Here is a 16329-nt window from a genome sequence, read left to right on the forward strand (position 1 = left end):
GCCCCTACGCATTGAAACAGATGCTTCTGATAAGGCTGTGGGCGCCATTTTGTTGCAACTGGACGCCAACAGAGAGTGGAGACCCTGTGCCTTCTTCTCCAGGAAGTTGACCCAGCCCGAGCGAAACTACACAGTTTTTGATCGGGAACTTCTTGCGATCCACGCGGCGTTCCAGCACTGGAGACACTTCCTGGTGGGCGCCAAGCACCCCATCCAGGTGTGCACAGACCACAAGAACCTGGAGTTCTGGAGAACTGCCAGGGTGCTCAACCAGCGGCAGATACGGTGGGCGGAGTTCTTCTCGAACTTCAACTTCTCCATACACTACATCCCAGGAGAGCAGAATGTCAGGGCGGATGCCCTCTCCCGCAAGCCAGAGTACATGGAGGAGGAGGCGCCACCAGCCCCAAGGCACATTTTCCCCCCGTCGGCATGGTCCTGCGGAGCAGCAGTGGTGAGCGAGGCAGAACTCACAGCACTGACGGCAGCGGATGAATTTGCCAACCGCATCTTCAGAGAACTGAGAGGGGGGAGGGAGCAGGCAAAAGACTTTGCAGAACGCAGAGGGCTGCTTTTCTACAAGGGTGCGCTGTACCTACCCACCACCCAGCTTCGACGTACGGTCCTCAAGCAGATGCACGACAACCCTACAGCGGGGCATTTTGGAAGGGACAAGACCACTCACCTAGTCATGAGACACTTCTGGTGGCCAGGGGTGAGGGAAGATGTTCGAGACTATGTAAGGGGCTGTACCACCTGCCAGCGGGCGAAGGTGGTCAGAGCAGCGCCACCAGGGTTGCTGGAGCCCTTAGCCACACCACACAGGCCGTGGGAAGTGGTGTCCATGGACTTCATCACAGATCTGCCTTCGTCCAGGGGTAAGACTGCAGTGTTGGTGGTGGTGGACCTCATGTCCAAAATGTGTCACTTTATACCGTGTGCCAGGGCAGTCTCGGCAGAAGAGACAGCCAAACTGTTTGTTGATCACATTTTCAGACTGCATGGATTACCTTTAAGGGTTATTTCGGATCGTGGCCGCCAATTTGTTTCCAGGTTCTGGCGGCGGCTCATGAACCTCCTGCAGGTGGAGGTCAGCTTGTCGACGGCTAGACACCCGCAGACCAACGGACAAGCGGAGAGGGTCAACGCCATTCTGCAGCAGTACCTGAGATGCTACGTCAGCCAGCGGCAAACGGACTGGGTGGATCGCTTGCCACTAGCAGAATTTGCCTACAACAATGCAGTGCACGTCTCCACAGGGGTGTCGCCCTTTAAGGCCAATTACGGGCGCGACCTCAGATCTTTCCCAGAGAGGGAGAGGGAGGAGGAGGAGGAGGGCCCACAGGCTGAGGATTGGGCAGAGGAACTGGAGACGGTGCACCAGCAGCTCAGAGAACACTTGGAGAGGGCCAAGGAAGCGTACAAAAAGGGGGCAGATCGCCACAGGCGACAAGGGGAGGTCATCAGGGTGGGGGACAAGGTGTGGTTGTCCTCGGAGGGCCTTCCCACCAGAGGGAGGTGCAAAAAGCTGGCACCCAAATGGCTGGGCCCCTTCACGGTCACGCAACAGGTCAACCCGGTGGCATACAGGCTGGCACTGCCAGAGGACATGAGGGTGCATCCAGTGTTTCATAGATCGCTGCTGTCGCCGTACAGGGAAAGCAGCAGGCTCAGAGACAGCGAACAAACCCCCGAGGGAGGGGGGGAGAGGGAAAGCAGGGAGCAACTCAATGAGGCCACGGCCATCCTGGATTCAAGGTGGGGGGTGGGGGGCCTGGAGTACCTCATGGCATGGGAGGATGCTCCACCGTCCCAGAATGAATGGGTTCCCGCCACTCAGATACAGGAGGAATTCTTGGTGGAAGAATTTCACGCCCTCTTTCCACACAGACCCAAGCCCTGGCACATGGAAAGGGAGGGGGAGGAGGAGGAGGCACGGGAGAACAGCTCACCATGGCGCTGGGAAGCGGAGTTTGAGGAACCAGAGGATGAGGTATGGGTGTCGCCAAGATCCACCCAGTCAGAGGAAGGAGCAGATTGGCAAAACATTTTTACCCCCACCAGCTCTGACGCCACGGACTTTTTGGGATTCCCGTCCTCCCAGGCGGAAGGGGGGGGCTCGCAGGACTGGGGGGAGGTGTTCACACCAACGGGCTCGGAGAGCACCGAGTTTTTAGGCTTCCAGTCGTCACCGACACATGGGGGGGGCCTGGGGAGGGGTGAAGGAGAGCTTGGGAGGGGGGTGGATGTGAGGGACAGGGGATATCGCGAAGTCCCTCCCCTCCTGAGTTCAAGCCCGTCCCCGAGCAAAGGGGAAAGCAGGGAGAGTTCCGATTCCAGTGGGGAAGCAGGAAGTCGTGTCCGAGGCTCAGGCAAGGTAGAGGAGCCAGGGTCCCAGGTGGGACAGGAAGGGGCAAGTAAGGGGGGAAGACCCATCCCCCCAACTCCAGAATTACGCAGGAAGAGGAGGGGCAAGAGGATGGGTCTGCCAAAGCTTTTGTGTTGGAGAAAGACGCGCCAAAAGCCATTAGGAGGTTCTGAAACCGACTGACAACATCGCTCCGTGTAAATAGCAATGACTTGAGCACTGTAAATACGCAGCACCAATAAAAGAATAAAATGCAGAGCTGCGTAGCGTCGTTACTCTGAAGTAGTCCACTCCGGCCACTGTGACACTAGCTAACAGGACCAGTGGTCGGGGAAGATGGGAATTGTAGTCCAAAACATCTGGAGGGCTGAAGTTTGGGGGTGCCTGTCCTAAACATTCTGATACCTTCCTCTGGTTTGGGGATGAGCTTGCTCTTAGCATATGATGCTTTGCTTCCTTGCTTGGTTTTGCGAAGAGATGCCCAAATGCCCTGTGTGCAGATTTTTCTAGTCATCAAAAGTGTCTTAGAATACATGTGTACTAAATTTCATGGGGGGGGGGGAGGACGTAGCCATTTGCATGCTCCCTTTTTCTGAGTTATCATGTGGGACTTATGTGACACCTGCCTGGTGTAAACATGCACGTATGGCAGGGCACACTAGAAAAATGTAAAAGCAGGATGCAGGTGTGTGTGTGTGTGTGGATAGATCAATATAAATAAATAATTTGCCTCTTGCCTAGAGATGTGTCTTGCATCAGTCTCCTGAGCCCCAGCCAAACCCTAATTTGAGATCGCATTAATTGCCTGGAACCTTCCCAGCTAAAATACAAATCCGCTCGGAACATTGAGCTGCTAATGTTCTAAATGGCTTGTTTGCCTGGATTTGTCTCTGGTTCTTAAGCAGGATGCTTTAAGTCACCTTCAGCTCTAGCAACATGTGGCGACATTATCCCGCTCTTAAAGGAAATCCTTCCTGGCCCTGCCGCGCAATCCAAGCTTCCTGTCTCTCTACCTGGTAGCTCAGTTGGTAAGAGCGTGGTGCTGATAATGGCAAGGCTGCAGGTTTGATCCCCATATGGGACAGCTGCATATACCTGAGGGCTAAATGATCCTCAGGGTCCCTTCCAATCTATGATCCTTCGTTTTGACCATGTAGCAAGATAAAAAGGTAAAAGGTAAAGGACCCCTGGACAGTTAAGTCCAGTCAAAGGTGACTATGGGGGTGTGGTGCTCATCTTGCTTTCAGGCTGAGGGAGCCACCTGGGATGAATAAAGACATAGGATTCTTATCTCATTATGCATGATCAAGCTTTCTTTAGCCTCAGCCCTTGTTTTTCCCCCGCATGTCCTATTGCAGTAATCAGCAGTCGTTAACAGCCATCAACAGGTTTACCACTCTTACAGCCCATCACCCATTCCCATCACCCCCACCCCACCCTCTGAATATACATAAGGGTCTGGTTGCTTCTGTTTCAAGTGTATCTGAAGAAGTGTGCATGCACACGAAAGCTCATACCAAAACAAAAACTTAGTTGGTCTTTAAGGTGCTACTGAAGGATTTTTTTTTATTTTGCTTCGACTCAGACCAACACGGCTACCTACCTGTAACTGTGTTCTACAAGTCTATGATTCTATGTTAAAGCACCGCCTGGCAACGAAGCTTGCAGATAGTTTTTTTTCTAGCTTTCTTCTGCATAAATCCCTATTTTAGTCACCTGTGGCCTAATAGAAACAGACATATCCCGCCATGCAAAGCCTGGTTATGTGGAGGTAATTTCTGCACGCCCAAGGAAAAGCAGGGAGTGGCTATTTGGGAATTATAGGGACTGAACCACCTAAATTGTATAGAAACCTATTCATGTATGCTACTACAGCAGCAAAAATATTAAAAAGGTAAAGGGACCCCTGACCATTAGGTCCAGTCGTGACCGACTCTGGGGTTGCGGCGCTCGTCTCACATTATTGGCCAACAGAGCCGGCGTACAGCTTCCAGGTCATGTGGCCAGCATGACTAAGCTGCTTCTGGTGAACTAGAGCAGTGCACGAAAACGCCGTTTACCTTCCCGCCAGAGCAGTACCTACCGGTATTTATCTACTTGCACTTCACGTGCTTTCGAACTGCTAGGTGGGCAGGACTGCTAGGTTGGGACTGAGCAATGGGAGCTCACCCTGTCGCGGGGATTCGAACCCCAAACCCCTGACCTTCCGATCGGCAAGCCCTAGGCTCAGTGGTTTAGACCACAGCGCCACCCGCGTCCCAGCAAGAATGTTACTCGCTCAAAAATGGAAAGAAGCAGAAGTCTGAGCAAAGGAAGAATGGATACAAAAACTTATGGAATATGCAGAAATGGCGAAACTTACCGGAAAAATTAAAAAATCAAGATAACAGTTTTTAAATAAAAGAATGGAAATGGTTTATTGAATATTTACAGATAAATTGTAAACAGATAAGAATATTGGCAGGATCATTGTAATAACCTGCGGCTTCATAACAGTATATATTTTAAGAAGATGAATAAATGAGCAAATTAAGTTAATTTGGACATGCAGAAGATATTAAAAAGAAATTTAAGGAACCGCAGGAAGAGGGGGGAGGAAGTCAAGCTTTGAAATGTCAAAATGATTGTAAAATTAGTGAAATGTATAAACTTGAAGAGCATAGATTTAAAAAAAATAAAACAAAAAGGAAAAACAGGGAGTGGCTGTTTGCAAGGCTGACAGCACAATCCTATCCATGTCTCCTGAGATGCAAGCCCCATTGAGTGCAAGGGGGTTTATCCCCAGCTAAGCAGGTGTAGGGTTGCAGCCTGATTTGGTAGCAAATGGCCATAGTAGCTACTCACAGATGGCGCCCCAAACATAACTACCTGCAAGGCTGCTAGATAATGAATCCCAAAAACTTTATCCCTTTCAGCCCTCTGTATGTTCCCCTGCCTATTTGGGGCTGCAACCTCATCATGGAATGATGCCTAAATATTTTTATGATCTGGTCACCCCATTACATCGTAGAGTATGTATTTATGCTGGCCCGCTTGAATGCCTTTCCGTCCTCCGTGTTGTCTGGAAGGCTCAGAGGCATCCCTTACCAGAACAGACTCTGCACCTGTGGCCAGGATGTACCTGACTATGGACCACATGATTTTGGACCGCCCACTTTTTAACACCTTATGTGATGATCCCTCGGTGTCCTCTTTGTGGCTCTGCGCCCCCTCCAATAAACAACTCGTGCCCCAGTTCCTGCTGAGCGATGACTCTCCTACACTTACTAGAGTTATGGTGCAAGTCTTGACTAGAATTTTTGAAGTAAAATCTGGGGCAGTTGGGCCTACACAATAGTGACCGCCGAGGACTCATTATCCCTTTCCCCTGTCCCCTTTTCATTGTATGTCTCAGAATTGTATTTTGTATAGATGGTTTATATGATTTTATTGCTATACAGTGGTACCTCTACTTACGAATAACTCTACTTACTAATGTTTCTACTTACGAATGGAGCTCCGTCCGCCATCTTGGATGCGGTTTACGAATTTTTAGATAGGGTTGCTTCTACTTATGAATTTTTCCTCCCAATGCATTCCTATGGGATTCGACTTACAAATTTTTTCGACTTACAAATGTGCGTTCGGAACGCATGAAATTCGTAAGTAGAGGTATCACTGTATATATGCCAATAAAGGTGTTGGAAATTGGAAACTACCTCCGGGTTTCGTGTTGTTACGCTATAACCTCTTTCCCTCTCCATCTGCAGCTATGGTTGACGTTCGCTCCAGTGGCTGATAAAACAGCAGAACGGTTTCACACCTCCATGGATATGGTCAACTGGCTTTCCCTCGTGTACCTCGTGATATCCGTTCCAGTCGGGCTCATAGCAATATGGATTCTGGACACCGTCGGGCTGAAATGTGCCGTAAGTTGAAATGGAGACTGGCGTGAAGCGGCGGTTTTTTGAGCAGTAACCTGGGAATTTGCCTGGAAATCTATAGCGGATTTCTTTGTTAGAAGATCACAAATGGTCAACAGGCTTCTGCTCGCCCCTGCTCAGGGGCTAATAATAATAATAATAATTAATTTTATTATTATTTTATTATTTATTCCCCACCCATCTGGCTGGGTTTCCCCAGCCACTCTGGCTGGCTCGCAACAGAATATTAAAAACACAATCAGACATAAAAAAACTTCCCTAAACAGGGGTGCCTTTAGATGTCTTCTAAAAGTCAGATAGTTGTTTGTTTATCTGACATCTGATGGGAGGGCCTACCTTGGGGTTGCGCAGGTTGGCCCTCGCCAAGGGTGCGGGCCCAGGGACACAAAAAATGCGCCTCTCCCCGGTGGTTAGGAGTGGCTAGGAGCCCACCTGCCTGTTCACACACTCCCCAGTCCGGCTCATCTGTTGCAGTCTCCTCTGACAAGGACACAAGCAGGGCTTTTTTCAGCTGGAACTCCCAGGAACTCAGTTCCGGCACCTCTCAGGTAGGCACCATTGCCAAGATAAGAGAGCAAGGGAGCGTTCACAGTGAGTTCCGGCACCTCTTTTTCTAGAAAAATAGCACTCGGTGCAAGGGATCTCCTGATCTCCTTGCCAAGGGTGCAAGGGAGCCTAGGTACGACTGACCCTGCTGCTGACGTCTTGCAGAAAACACAACCACAGGAGGGCACAGGGTGTCCTCTAGACTTGCGGTGGGGAACTACAGGCTTGGGGGCCAAATCCAGCCTTCCAGGTCTCTCAGTTCTCCCCAGCCCTACTTCTCACTTTCCCTCGAGTGTTTTTGCCTGGCTGGAATGTGCCCTTGTACTCTGATAGTGCCTCTTGCTAGCCCGGACAGAGACGACTTTGTGTCTGTGTAGAAACTCACTAACTGCACAAAGGTGGATTTTCTCTCCGTTCCTACTCCCACGGCGTCTGGCCAGTGTTCAAGATTAACCAGGTGCCAGGCACATTCTGCACCTGGCTTTCAACCACTTGTGGCTAAGTTAAGGTGCCTGGGAGTCAGGATTGCACCCGACATCTCTGCCATCTGGGGATCATTGGATCTGGTCTGTTTTCACACATTCATGCCCCATCCTGTAGAATTCTACCAGTTATATTTTATCGGCGCAATCGGAATGAATTTCTGGAACCATTTTGCTTTTCCTGTGTAGCGTGAGCAAGCGCAATGAACAACGTGATCATTATTAGTTGTAGCTATCAGGCAGAGGGCTCTCTTGGCAGTAGTGCGCTCCCTGTGGAACGCCCTCCCATCAGATGTCAAGGAGATTAAGAACTACACAACTTTTAGAAGTCATCTGAAGGCATCCCTGTATCAGGAAATTGTTAACGTTTGATGTTTTATTATGTTTTTATATTCTGCTGGAAGCAGAGTGGCTGGGGAAACCTAGCCAGATGTGTGGGGTATTATTATTATTATTATTAACCATCATCATCATCTTCATCATCATCTTCATCATCTTGCCTTCACTTACCCCACCCCTCTGCTCTGCTCACAGTTGTGAAGAATATTCTTACATTATGAATGGTCCGTGTCACCATTAAGGAAGAGAGGTGGGAATATGCCAATATACCGTATTGGCCTGAATCTAAGCCTCACTTTCCCCCCAAATTCCGACCGTGAAAAGTTAAAGTGTGGCTGAAATTTGCAACCTTACCAAAATTGGCTTTTACGATATCGCTGCTGAGACAGACATACAGTAAAATGGAACAGGTGTGATTGCCTGCGGAATTTTAAAGGAGCGGCTTATATTCGGCTTATATTTCCCCCCTTGAATTTTAGAATTGTGGCTCATATTCGGGCCAATGCGGCATATGTGGACTGTCCCTGGATCAAGTGACTTTTCTTCTTTAAGTTCTCAAAGTTCTTAGCCTAGCTCAAGGTTGTCACCTGAACCAGTCAGATATTTAACTGATAATCAACCACAGTCCGTTTGTTATTCGAAAAATAAGACTTTAGAGCTGTCTTACCCCAAAAATGGCAACTAAACATTCGGTTTTGGCGACTGCAGCCTTGGTTTATAAGGAGTCATTTGGTGCCTGGCTTATATATATCTGAGTTTCTAACACTGCTTCTGGGATGTAGTTCCTGGAAGGTTGACAAGGTGAGAACGTGCTCCTCCGTCTCATGGAGATTTCTTGCCCTCTGTTGTGCAGTTGTGTGTCATGTGGAGCGGCATCGAATCCCTAGAGGCCTAGCTAATGTTTTGCACAAATAAAACTAGACGGTGATGCTAAATGGGTGGTCATATTTGTGTGTCTTGACTTTTTAAAAAAGAAAGAAAAAACGGTTTTGGAGGACCAGATCAGGTGGTGTCAGAAACTTGCACCAACTTATCAATGAAGAGCACTCCCTCCTGAACTGCTGTTTTTCTCAGGAAGCAAATTGTTATGGGTGCTTTTCTTCCGGGACAAACCACAGGTAAGCAGGGGGAGGCAATTTGTTCATCCCTCCTGTACTGCAGCCCCAATCTGGATTAGGGGCCTCGGCAGCAGCTACTTTAAACACCATGCAACAAGGCTGGCATTGAGCAAGGTCAAGAATGCTTTTGCAGAAAGGCTTTCCCCACACCAAGTGCCTAGTATACCTGTTCTGCTGTCATTGTTACCTGCCTATTGTTTTGCAGTGGAGTCCTGCTGATTCCGTAAACTGGCCGACACACCACCTTGCTTCTAGGTGGTGCCTTGGTACCTGCTCTTTCCCACAGAGGCCCCTGCTAGGGCTGGGGCATGTTGTTGTATCAGTCCATCATTTTCACTGTGCGTGTGTGCCACTATCCATACTCAGCCGAGTTACATTGTTGTTGTAACTTCTTGTGAGTCTCTTGCTTGAGCCTTGCGGTGAGAGAAGCAGAGAATATTGCCTTGACCATGGCAGGGGTGAATGTCTGCACAGTGGTACCTCAAGTTACAAACACTTCAGGTTACAAACTCCTGACAGTAAGAGCTGTTCGGCAGTGGAATTTGCTGCCAAGGAGTGTGGTGGAGTCTCCTTCTTTGGAGGTCTTTAAGCAGAGGCTTGACAGCCATCTGTCAGGAATGCTTTGATGGTGTTTCCTGCTTGGCAGGCAGTTGGACTGGATGGCCCTTGTGGTCTCTTCCAACTCTATGATTCTATGATTCCGCTTCAGGTTACAAACTCGAGTTGAGAACTTTGCCCTACGATGAGAACAGAAATCTTGTGCCGGCGGGACAGCGGCAGCAAGCACGCCTCTAGTTAAGAACAGTTTCAGGTTAAGAACGGACCTCCGGAACGAACTAAGTTCGTAACTAGAGGTACCACTGTATATATTTGCTACCAATATGCTTTTATGTCTGTCAAGTAAACCTCTACACTTGACTGAATCTTTATGGCAGGGGTAGGCAACCTAAGGCCCATGGGCTGGATGCAGCCCAATAGCCTTCTCAATCCAGCCCTCAATCGGCGTTTTTTACATGAGTAGAATGTGTGCTTTTATTTAAAATGCATCTCTGGGTTATTTGTGGGGCATAGGAATTCGTTCATTTCCTCCCCCCCTTCAAAATATAGTCTGACCCACCACATGGTCTGAGGGACGGTAGACTGGTCCACGGCTGAAAAAGGTTGCTGAGACCCCTGCTTTATGGTGTCTTTGAATGATTTATTGCCTACTGTGTGTACCTTCAACCCTGAATAATAATAATAATAATAATAATAATAATAATAATAATAATAATAATAATAATTTATTTATACCCCGCCCTCCCCAGTCAAAACTGGGCTCAGGGCAGGTAACACCAATAAAATTACGATAAAACATAAAAAGCAATTAATTAAAATACAGATTAAAATACAATATTAAAATTTAAAATGCAGCCTCATTTTAAGTAGTCCATAAATCCAAGCCATGAGGGAGAAAAACACAGGGGTCAGACTAAGTCCAGCCCAAAGGCCAGGCAGAACAGCTCTGTCTTGCAGGCCCTGCGGAAAGATGACAAATCCCGCAGGGCCCTGGTCTCCTGTGAAAGAGCGTTCCACCAAGTTGGGGCCAATACTGAAAAGGCCCTGGCCCTAGTAGAGGCCAATCTAGCCACCTTATGGCTCGGGATCTCCAGAGTATTGTTGTTTGTGGACCTTAAGGTCCTCCGCGGGGCATACCAGGAGAGGCTGTCCCGTAGGTACGAGGGTCCCAAGCCGCTTCCAAAGAAGCTTCCAAAGAAGGAGCTGCGTTGAGTTGTAACTGCTGAGTTTTGATACTGGCACACACCCGCAGCGAAAGTGATGCCGGACCCAATCCTTCTAAATCATCCATCAGAGGTTGCTGGATTGATCCAACAGGGCACTGTGGTTTTCTCACCAGCTAAACGCCGCAATACGCCAATATATCACAATGCCTGAAACAAGGATGGAGCTACGTAGAGGCATTGGCTGGCTTCACAGTTTTTTGTGCATTGTGATTTTTGCTGGCACCTGCTCTTGTGTAGGAGGCAGGGGAGAACTGAGTCGGCAGAGTTAACAGGGGCTGCAGGAACCGAGAGAAGCATCGGCTGGCTTCACGGTTTCCCCCCACATTGATATTTTTGCATAGCGCACACCCACACATCACAATTCGTGATGCATTGCAAGGTCAAAAATCAGGAAGCTGATATCACGATAGGGACTTTAAACCGCTTTCTATTGCCCCCAGCCCTTGTTCTTGCTAGAAAAGCCCCAAATGGTCCATGCAGTGTGATGCTGAGCCAAATGTTTCTTGCGACTGCATGTTAGAAGGCCTACCATTAACAGAAGCCACCAAGCCTTGTTGGCTGTGATGGGGAAATGGTTCACACAGAGTGTCTGGATACTTGGCGACACACCAATTTGAGGGTTCCTTAAGCAATACTGGTAGCTGAGAACTTTGTCTCAAAATGGAGGCGGAAGCATTAACAGATGGCTGGGCTGGAAGAATCCCCCCCCCCAAGACTAACAACGGCTTTGGGCCGCAAGCTCTTCAACCTGTTTGTTTGTTTGACTCAGTGTTTCTCAACCTTTTTTGGGCCACGGCACACTTGTTCCGTGAAAAAAATCACGAGGCACACCACCATTAAAAAAGTTAAAAAATTTAACTCTGTGCCGCCCTATATTATAATTATGACTGTAAGAAACACTTGCCAAATATTGCTTTCCGGCGGGTTTGCGCTGTGTATTGTATTGGCGGCTGCCAGGCTCGTTTGCACTGAGCTTTGGGAAAGAGGAGGAGAAATATTGCTTTCCGGCGGGTCAGTGTTGTTTATTGGCGGCCGCCAGGCACATGACAATGCAAATCGCCCTTCTCGTCGCCGCACGCCGCGGCACACCAGCCAGCGTCTCGCGGCACACTAGTGTGCCGCGGAACAGCGGTTGAGAAACGCTGGTTTGACTCACTCCCATCCCCAGGTGTTTGAGAGAGGAAGATCCGGCAAGTTAGCAACTGAAATTAGTTTAAGCTAGAAAGGGAGCCTTTCCCTTTCCAAGCAGAAGCTGCCCGGCATTTTATACCAGGCTCTGCTTCAGCTCCATCTCCTTGCTACCAAGGAGTGTGGTGGAGTCCCCTTCTTTGGAGGTCTTTAAGCAGAGGCTTGACAGGCATATGTCAAGAATGCTTTGATGGTGTTTCCTGCTTGGCAGGGGGTTGGACTGGATGGCCCTTGTGGTCTCTTCCAACTCTAGGATTCTATGATCTCCAGTCACAGGACTTCATAAAGCAGGTCAATATTACCACAGTTCCTCTGTTGCAAAGTGGAGGCAGAGGCTGAGAGCCAGAAGGGGTCTTCTTCACATGGCGCTGCCTGCAGTGAGCTCGGTGGATGTGAAACGGTGAGATGAATTGTGGCTGTTGGCCACAATTTTAAAAGAGCCACACATTTGGTGTGTGTCCAATTGGGTTCTTCTATCCTATTGGAAGCCCAGGTTCCCAACAATGCCAAAATTGCAGCTGTTGTTGGCGGGGGGGGGGGGGAGACAGGTGTGGCAGGCTTTGGGTGTGTATGGCCTGCGGGAATGATCTCACTTAACCCCGTACATTCATGGCAGTGTTAAAAAAACATACAGTGGTACCTCGACATACGAATGCCTCGACTTCCGAAGGTTCCGACTTATGAAATCGGCAAACCCAGAAGTCTTTTCGCTGCACACGTGTTCTGCGCATGCGCAAAGTGCCAAATCGCGCTTCGCGCATGCACAAAACGGACGCTTCGACAACCGAAGACTTTGACTTACGAAGAGCGCCGCGGAACGGATCGCCTTCGTAAGTCGAGGCACCACTGTAATAAACATATATAAAAGCTAGGCACCAAGTGGCTCCTTAAACCAGGGTGACAGTTGCCAAAACGGAATGCCTAATTGCCGTTTGTGGGCCAGACAGCTCGAAAGTCATATTTTTCAATACGGCCTTTTGGTTCCTGAAATTCCTTCTGATTGTACAAATAAAATATAATGGGTGGAATTTTACAGGATGTTTTGATAATGTGCGAAAACAGTCAAGAGCCAAGGATCTCCAGGCATGCACCTCCAGATGATGGAGACATCAGGGGCCCTCCTGGTGCCCGGGCATCTTCACTTGGTTGCAAGTGGCCAATAGCCAGGTGCAAAATGCACATGGCGAATTTCGAATGCTGATTCATGGACTTTCTCAGGAGAGGTGTGTGGTACAAAGCCCTCTAGCACTTTCCCAAAGGCCAGCTAGTGAATTGGATGGCGTTTGAACCGAAGGACGCCCAGGTTCACGATTCAGGTATTTCAGCCGCTGTGGTACCCTCACTCTCAACGCATTGCCAGCCTTATAGCCATCTGCCTGTCAGTTTTATGGCACATTTCTTAAAAAGGAAGAAAGGGCATTCAATACTGTATTGTGTGCTTGAAAAGAAATGTAGGGAAATGAAATACCGGTAGTTCTGGAATTTCAATTGTTGAAATTTATTCCGTTCTCATGGATGGCTGCTTGAAATTAGTGTTGGTGAAATGGCTTCTTCTCTGCAGGTGATACTCTGCGCCTGGCTGAACATGATGGGAAGTGTAATTCGAATTTTCAGCATCCTCGATTTCCTGGATCTGGGCTCCCTCAACTTTGTGTACCTGCTTGTAGGACAGTGCCTCTGTGGCATGGCACAGCCTCTCATCATTTTTTCACCCACCAAACTGGCAGCCTTATGGTTCCCAGAACACCAAAGGGCCACAGCCAATATGATTGCCTCCATGTGTAAGTAACTGGGCCAGAATCAGTGTTTAATGCTCAGACCACACTGCCCTGATCATCAGCCTCGCCACCAAATTCTCCACCGGCTGCAGTTTCCGAACCATCTCCAAAGGCAGCCCCACATATAATGTATTGCAGTAGTCCAACCCAGAGGTTGCCAGAGCATAGACAACCAAAGTTAGGCCGTTCTTGCCCAGCCAGCGGCGGAGCTGGCCCTCCGACTGAAGCTGATGGAAGGTACTCTGTGCCAGCGTGGCACATGAACTTCCAGTCAACACTAATGGATCCAGAAGTGCCGTCCCCCCCCCCCCAGCTCCTCACCTGCTCCCTCAGAGGACTGGGACCTCCTTGACAGGAATAGCAGTCAGCCTGGAAACATATGACTGCATGGAACCATAAAAAAGGAGAAAGCAATACAGTCAAACCTCGGTTGTCGAACACAGTCCGTTCCGGAAGCCCGTTTGGCTTCTGAAATATTCCACAACCGAGACGCGGCTTCCGATTGGCTGCAAGAGCTTCCTGCACTCAAGCGGAAGCTGCGTCGGACGTTCGGCTTCTGAAAAACATTCGAAAACTGGAGCATTTACTTCTGGGTTTTGGGCGTTCAGGAGCCAAAACGTTCCAAAAAGGAGCCGTTTGGGAGCCAAGGTTTGACTGTATCTCCCACGTAGAAAAATAGCATGTCAGGAAGAAAGCCGGGCTAGAATTCTTCCCCTATCACCCTAGTTTTCTGTGTAAATGGATTCTTTTCTATGGAAGGCCATTCCCCCACGTGCTATGTGAAGTGGTACAGTTCATAAACTTTTTCACCTGCGATTTATTAGTGTCTTTAAGGGGTCTTGAAGAAGAGGGCCCTAAATACCTGGTATCACCGTAGGGATATCTTTGGAGGAGCAGCCCTCAAATCATGCATCTGAGAAGCCACCCAACGGAAGGGGTTCTAAAGCAGGTCCTGAGTTCTAATCCCGTACAGACTTTAGCTTTCCAGTCACCTGGCTTGCTTTTTAAATGCTCGGCATTATGTTTCAGCTGCTTTGGAGGGAGAAGTCACATATTTTTTTCTCTCTCTCTTAAATTTCCATTTAGCCAATCCCTTGGGCATTCTCATCGCTAACTTGCTGTCACCTGCACTTGTACAGGGAGGAAAAGATATCCCTTTAATGGTAAATGAAAGCTAATCAATTTTAGTATTCTGCACCGCTTACATATCCTTGGCAGATGAGTTAAACCATTTTTCCTCCTCCTCCTCCTCCTCCTCCTCCTCCTCCTGCTTTCTACAGCTTGGAGTGTATGCAGGGCCTGCTGTCTTCGCCTGTGCCTTAGCCACATTGGGTGTTCGTGACAAGATCCCACCAACCCCGCCTTCAGCAAGTGCTAGCCACTCCAATTCGCCGTCATTCTTCGGGGGCTTGAAGCTGGTATGTTGCAAGCAAAGCAGAATTATTAACTCGGACAAAGGTACAACGAATGCTACGTGTCTCTATAGGACAGAAAGAAAGAAACTGTTGTATCATACTAGATCAGTGTTTCCCAGCCTTTTTCCGACCGTGGCCCACTTCCAACCTTGTTTCCTTTCAGTGGCCCCCCCATGGGCGTAGGCAAGGGGGGCAGGGGAGCAGCTGCCCCCCAAATAAGTAAAAATCAATACAAATCAAAGGTTCTGCCCCCCTAACAAAAATCCTGGCTATGCCTATGCCCGCCCCCATCCTACCAGTAGAAAGCTAGCTATTTAAATGTTTTGTTTGCCAATAGGACACATTTGTGGGACTCGGGTGGTGCTGTGGTCAAAACCTCTGAGCCTAGGGCTTGCCGATCAGAAGGTTGGCGGTTCAAATCCCCGTGATGGGGTGAGCTTCCGTTGCTCGCTCCCTGCTCCTGCCAACCTAGCAGTTTGAAAGCATACCAGTGTGAGTAGATAAATAGGTACTGCTCTGGCAGGAAGGTAAACGGTGTTTCCGTGCGCTGCTCTGGTTCGCCAGAAGCGGCTTAGTCATGCTGGCCACATGACCGGAAAACTGTCTGCGGACAAACGTCGGCTCCCTCGGCCAGTAAAGCGAGATGAGTGGCGCAACCGCAGAGTCGTCCGCGACTGGAAAGGACACATTCTACTCATGCTGATTCCTGGACCATCCACAGGCAGGATTTAGAAGGCAATTGGGCTGGATCTGGCCCCCGGACCTTAGTTTGCCTACCCATGCTCTTTATCCCAAGCTTTCTGGTTTCCAGCAGACCGGTCAGTTACACTGGAAAACAAGTTGCAAGTTTTAGCAAACTCTGTATAAATGTGTATACCAGCTTGCTGGTGAACGATCTGCTGTTTTTTCCTGACAACTCGTGCCTTGTCTTCTGTTTTTAGCTCCTGCGAAATTCATCTTACATCATCCTGGCCCTTTCCTTCGCGACAGGGATAGCAGTATTCACCTGCTTCAGTGCTCTGTTGGAACAGATCCTGTGTGTCAATGGGTATTCAAATGTAAGTTACTCCAGATTTCATCTGTGGCTTTTGTCGTCTTGCGAGCTCAAGGGCGGGCAGGTGGAGCCGGGAGATCGAGAAGACAACCTGGGAGGGGATTGAAGGAATTCAGCTTCCACCTATCACAGGGAGAAGCGGGGAGATGTGCAGAGGCGGTGGGGGGGGGATGTTTTCATGAAAGTCTGCAGGGAGGTTTTCACCCGCGCTCCCTCCCCTACCTGGATACTCCAGCCATTGAACCTGGGACCTTCTGCATGTTAAGCAGAAGCTGTGCCACTGAATTGTAGTCCTTCCACAATAGTAATATAAGACTCTGCCTTATACCAAGCC

General features: G+C 49.0%; 1 protein-coding gene across 1 annotated transcript in view; it reads left to right on the forward strand.

Moving 5' to 3' along the window:
* SLC49A3 (solute carrier family 49 member 3) overlaps positions 1 to 16329 on the forward strand; it is a 41678-nt gene that overhangs the window by 18672 nt on the left and 6677 nt on the right. The window contains exons 2-6 of the mRNA XM_035140450.2: positions 6118 to 6276; positions 13310 to 13529; positions 14613 to 14689; positions 14807 to 14944; positions 15883 to 15999. Of these exons, the coding sequence (XP_034996341.1) occupies positions 6118 to 6276; positions 13310 to 13529; positions 14613 to 14689; positions 14807 to 14944; positions 15883 to 15999 (711 nt within the window). The remainder of the gene's footprint in view (positions 1 to 6117; positions 6277 to 13309; positions 13530 to 14612; positions 14690 to 14806; positions 14945 to 15882; positions 16000 to 16329) is intronic.

Source organism: Zootoca vivipara, chromosome 16 (assembly GCF_963506605.1).
Source record: "Zootoca vivipara chromosome 16, rZooViv1.1, whole genome shotgun sequence".
Taxonomy (NCBI): Eukaryota; Metazoa; Chordata; class Lepidosauria; order Squamata; family Lacertidae; genus Zootoca; species Zootoca vivipara.